The 5754-nt window shown below is 38.8% G+C and overlaps 2 protein-coding genes across 2 annotated transcripts; both read right to left on the minus strand.

Annotated features, from left to right (window-relative positions):
• Nucleotides 1-1777: 1777 nt before the first annotated feature.
• On the minus strand, nt 1778-4591 carry LOC111706245 (uncharacterized; the record flags this gene model as incomplete). The annotated part of the gene is given in 3 exon segments (XM_023479071.1): nt 1778-3268; nt 4131-4314; nt 4484-4591. Coding segments are annotated over 3 exon segments (1484 nt in total), but the record flags the coding sequence as incomplete, so codon positions are not given.
• A 209-nt stretch (nt 4592-4800) lies between these two features.
• On the minus strand, nt 4801-5439 carry LOC111706242 (uncharacterized). The gene has a single exon (XM_023479063.1). The coding sequence runs from the start codon at nt 5437-5439 to the stop codon at nt 4801-4803; it is 639 nt and encodes a 212-aa protein (XP_023334831.1).
• Nucleotides 5440-5754: the final 315 nt, after the last annotated feature.

Here is a 5754-nt window from a genome sequence, read left to right on the forward strand (position 1 = left end):
TTTTTATGCTCTAACATCCTTGCATCTTCAGGAAGCGTGTCCTCTAGCATGGAGAAATTGGAGTCATCTCCATCGGATTCGGATTGTGGAGGGGCTCTCGGCGTATTCCTGAATATTATTTAAGTTATTGTCGCATGATGACCAAGTGTACAGAGCCATTGGGTTTTGGCCTGGTCATTATTCCACTGAACTTAGCGGAGCTTGGAACTTCATCTAGATTTACGGGCCCATAGGCAAACCCTTTTGAGAGCCAATCACAAATTGCGTCGGTTACTTGAGCCCCATTCTCGTAGGCGCTCGGTGCGTTTGTGGCCTTAGAGGGGTTCCTGAACTTTCCTTTACAGCCTATATGCGCTCCAAACTTCAAGTCGTTCCTTATGGTGTCCAACAGGGCCAGATCATTGAAGCCATAACTGACTGCGAGTCTGTAAAGAACATCCCCGTTTACTAGAGAATTAGCTGGTTGGTTTAAATTCGTAGGAACCATTGACCAGAACCAAGGAGGGAACTCGACTCTGTAATTTATTAACACTGGTAGTGGGAATTTTTGCTTGAATAATTTAGGCGGTGGGAGGTCTAATATCGTCATATTCGCCGTTTCGGCCCACAAGGCTCTCCAAAAGATCAAAGCATCCATCACTGCTCTGCTGAAACCTAAACATTATTTGGTCCAAACCCACAATTATCCAATATACCAGCGGGGGGGAGGGGGTTGAATAAAGCGAGTAATTAAGACTAAGCCTGTTTCCTGACTGTGGTGGACTTAATTACATTTGTTGAACATAGTCCATCAATAATTTACCAATTTAAATTAATTAATTATGTGTGCAGCTGGTGACTGAAATGCAACAGAAAAATTGCCGCTGAGCATTATAGTCACGGAAAGTTCAAGTATTCGTTGTATGACATTTAAGTACTTATTAGCGTTAGTGATAACAGCTTTAAAAAAAAAATTTTAATTAAACGAAAATAAACTTAGAGTAGTTAACTGGATTAAAGACTCAATTTCGTAACTATATTAAAGTAGTTGTCATATAGGACTTAACTGTTAATTAACGTCAGAGATATATGCTCTTGAAATTAAATTGGCTGAAAGAAACTAAGTGTAATTAACCGGATTGAAATCCTCGATATCGTAACTATGTTAAAGTGTTTGTCATGAAACTTAACTGTTTATTAACGTCATGGATAACCGCTTTAAATTAAACGAATTGAAGGTGATTAAGTGTAATTATCTCTATTGATTGTCTCTCAATCACGTAACCATGTTAAATATGTGCCATATAACACTTAACAGCTTATTAATATAAGAGATAAGTGCATTTGAAATTAACGAGTTGAAAGAAATGAGGCACAATTAACCGGTTTTAATAAATTTAAATACACTTTTGAAATTAACTAAATTGTGATCCACAACTATATAATTAAATTGTAATTAATTGAACTGAACCACTGTCACTTAATCTTGTACCCTAGAAAGCTAAGGCCGATGCACAAACCTCGTGTTAAATAACTGGAACCAGTTCTATGAATTTATTTAAATGCACCCTTAAATAAATCAGTTTGTTAAATAGGACAGAGATACACTAAATATCTGGAACCATTTCTAATAAGTTTATATAAATGCACCTTTTAAACAAATCAGTATAATTGAAGAGGATAGAAATATACTAAATATCCGGAACCATTTCTAATACGTTATTTAAATGCAACTTTAAATAGCTCTGTTTGTAAAATTAACTAACTAGCTGGAGTCATAAGTTCATTTAAGCGATACTTGAAATAAATCAATTTATTACATTTGATAGCAATGAACCAGCATCAAGCATTAGACAGGGTTTAATTTAAACAACTTTGGATAAAATCTGTTTATTAAGTACATTTGATAATAACTATCATCAAGTGGGGTTTAATTTAAAAGCAACATTAAATAAATCTGTTTACTAAATACGATAAATAAGAGCTATCATCCAGTAGGCCTCAGATAGCATTTGGTTCCAATTAAGCGAATAAATTCAAGGGAATCTGTCTCTGACTTAGCATACGACCAGGCGGCATCCTCTACGGTCCCAAACATTAGTGTTTGGTTCGGGGATGAGAGGCTAGGCAATAGGCATTTTGGTTGCTCATCCAAACGTTGCAAACATGCGCCAACTCTCTGGAACCATTCTTGCAACCAGCAGAAGAGGGTGGGTTCTTACAGTTTTCACTGTTATAACTATAGCACACAGAGAGGTTGTTGAATGAAGCCCTTGGTCTGCTTTGACTACTAGAGGAAAACTGTCCGCTGGAGTTAGCGGAGAAATTTTTCTTTCTTCCTCCGTTCTTAAAATTCCCAGTATTGAAATGCTGGTTCTGGGCAGGTTGATTAAATCTGGTTCTGTTTCTTGACTCTGTGTCGGCCCTTGGCCTCGAGGTTGGAACTGAGCTTTGGAGGTTGTGAGCAATCAGTGCTGTCTTGAGCATCTCTTCCTGTTCTTTACAGTTTAAGACTGTCTCTCCTCTTACTGACCTCCCTGCGTTGTCCTGCAGTACTGAGTTGAAGAACATGGTGATGACGGAAATCTTTTCCTTCATGTCAGTTGACACATTTATCCACTTATATTTGTTAATCAGACGCAGCATGATTAAGGCTGTTGGATCGTATGGCCACAGCTGCTGGAGCACGGTGGAGTAGTTTAGCAAGGATTCGGTGACCTCGGACATGCTGGAAGGATCTTCCCAGGCATAGTCGTATATCATTTCTAAGCCTTCAGCTCCTTTGCGCTCTATCCTTTTCATAGGTTTCGAGGACACGCAGGCGTTCTGAGATGAGAAGTTCTTCAGAGTTAGGGGTTTTGCTCTGTCGTGCATGCATCCAATCGTCTTGTCCGCAATTTTGTTTTGAGCGCCCATGAAAGACAGGGGTATGTTTTTAAACAGGTGTGGTCTTGAAGTAGGGACTTTCTTCCACCAGGTTTCCGGCTCCGCCAGTGGGCATCGGAGGAAACGCGCATCATGGAGGGTTTTCATTCCATCGTCGGTTTGCTCTGGGAAAATTTTGGGTTTCGGAGGTTGGTCTTTAGAAAAATGGTTTTGGCTATCGTTGAATAGAGCACTTTTCCGTCTAAGCTCCACCAGTTTCATAACCCCTTCCCAAGTCATTGAGTTGATTTTCTTCTTTTTATGCTCTAACATCCTTGCATCTTCAGGAAGCGTGTCCTCTAGCATGGAGAAATTGGAGTCATCTCCATCGGATTCGGATTGTGGAGGGGCTCTCGGCGTATTCCTGAATATTATTTAAGTTATTGTCGCATGATGACCAAGTGTACAAGTTTAATCGGAATAATGAATTCTTGTCATTATTTAAATATTAAGTTTACGTCTAACAAACCCAATCAATCAATTAATCAGTCATTCAATCAATCACTCGATCAATCAACTAAACTATCTCACCAAGACTTAAACCAATTATGTGATCAACTAATCAACGTCTATCAAACAATAGATCAATCGATCAATCAATCCATCCAATAACTAAACTAGCGCATTGTGTTCTTTCAGGAGTTAAATATTTATGTGGTTAACCAATTGAAACATCAGCCGAACAATTAACCAACTAATCCATATATAAACCAACCAATCAATTAACCTGATGACCATTTTACATGGTTAAATAGTTAATCAATTTTGCTCTTTCAGGATTTAAATATTTAAGTGGTTAACAATTGATTAGTCGTTCAATAGATCAATCAATCCATTCAGTAACTAAACTGGCATAGTGTTCCCCCAGGATTTAAATAATTAAGTGGTTAACCAATTGAATCATCAGGCAAACAATTAGTCAACTAATCAATATGTTAAACAACCAATCAATTAACCTGATGACCATTTTAAATTGTTATCAAATAGTTAATCAATTTTGCTCTTTCAGGATTTAAATTTTTTAAGTTGTTAACTAATTGAACCATCAGCCGCACCATTTATCAACTAATCCAATATATAAATCAACTGAACATTTAACTGGATGATCATTTTACATTGTTATCAAATAAATAATCGAATAATCGACCTGTCAATAAACCGATTAGCTATTCAATCTATTAATAAAGGTCAAAGGATGTTATTTGGAGTTGAGATCAAAATGCTACCTGGGGATTCTTGGCATGGATCTAGTTGCTGGTTTTGAAGGAATCCTGTTAGTCCTATTGGTAGGAGGACTTGGGGCTCTCAGAGGTCGAGATAACACCTCCACGGATTTCCTTTTCTCTTTAGGCCTTGTGGCTGTCGGGTCGGCTGCCCTTTTCCTGGTCGTGTTGGCCTGAGGCGCCAAACCTGTAAGTTGATAAGTTAATTAGTATAAATTAAATATCAATTTAAGTTTGATTGAAAAGATTAGAACTAGTAAATTGTCAAGTTGATATTTGAATTTTTTAAGGCTTTATGGTTGCATGTAAGTCATTTTGGGTATAAGTCCAAATTTCACGTTAAATGAGAGATCTACCTGCAAGTTCATTGTTAAGTTCTTCTAAGAGATCCTCTCTGTCTTCTTCGACGCTAGATAAGTCTGCAGAACTTTTATCAGAGTTATCTGAGTCCTGGTCATGGCCTCCTAAATAATAGGCTTGTTATTTGTAAATCAATCAATAAGTAGCTACCATGTGAAACTGAAAGGGATCATTGAGGAATTCAAAGTTATATACAAAGTTGTTTAAATTGTTTATTATGGGATTAAATATTTATTATAACTAAGTATAAGAGTTATACATTGAGTTATCATAGTTAAATTACAACTAAGAGTGGTAATGTGCTCTAATTAGGCTAGAGACTTAGCTTTCCGATCTTTCTCGCCATGGTTAGCCTGTGGGTTCTTGGCAATTTGATATAGTTCATAAAAGCTCTGCTGCTCCAGCGGCCCACTGCTTGGATTTCCTCGTCAGTGAAACCCAGGGTGCCTAGTAAAGAAGCCATGCCGGCCCGAAAGGAATGGGAAGTTATTTTCCCGACTTTTTGATCTAGGTATTTCCCCAAGTAGGTTTTCAGGTATTTGTTAAATCTAGCTCCAGTAAGAGGTTTCCCTTGCTCGTCTCGGAACGCTGGTGAATTGTTGGTTCTGTGTGAAGCTACCGCTTGCCATTTCAGCAGTGCTTTCACTGGGCACAGGGGACCGGAGGATTCGTAAACATCTACAATGGTGTCCACCCCTATTCTGTCTGTTTTAGGAGACTTGAGTTTAACTTGTATGATCTTGATTGTTTCGTTGTTTATCTTGACAGTTTTTACCTGCAGGTCTCTCGTGAGCAGGGTAAAGTTGGGGTCGAAAACATTCTCTGTTCTCGCGAGCAGCTCGTGTATTCTGAATGCACCCATGAAGAGTAAAGCTGCGATGGCCCAAACTAACCTTTTCCTTTCTCTGCAATCCGAACTGTCTTGGATTTCTTGTTTGAAAAGTTTCATCATTGTTGATGTCATCGGGAGCCGGGTTGGTTTCTCATTTAAGCTGGCTCTTATTCTATCCAGGTTTGCAGCTCCTGTTAACAGCTGTTTTACAAGGTCGGGTCTGAGGGAAGGGATTATAATGCCCTTTGCTAAGTGTACCTGCCTAAGGCCTGAGAGGTACGTGCTCACTGTTCTACTTTGTAGGCCTCTGCTGAATAGCCAGGCCACGTAAATTAACACTTTGTTGTCGTCAAGAGGTAGCGCCAAGGACTCTCCTGTTTGGTTTTGGCACTGCACTAGGAGCTTCCCGGCTGTTTTATAAGCGCTCCAAGTTTT

Source organism: Eurytemora carolleeae, unplaced genomic scaffold, assembly GCF_000591075.1.
Source record: "Eurytemora carolleeae unplaced genomic scaffold, Eaff_2.0 scaffold697, whole genome shotgun sequence".
Lineage (NCBI taxonomy): Eukaryota > Metazoa > Arthropoda > Copepoda > Calanoida > Temoridae > Eurytemora > Eurytemora carolleeae.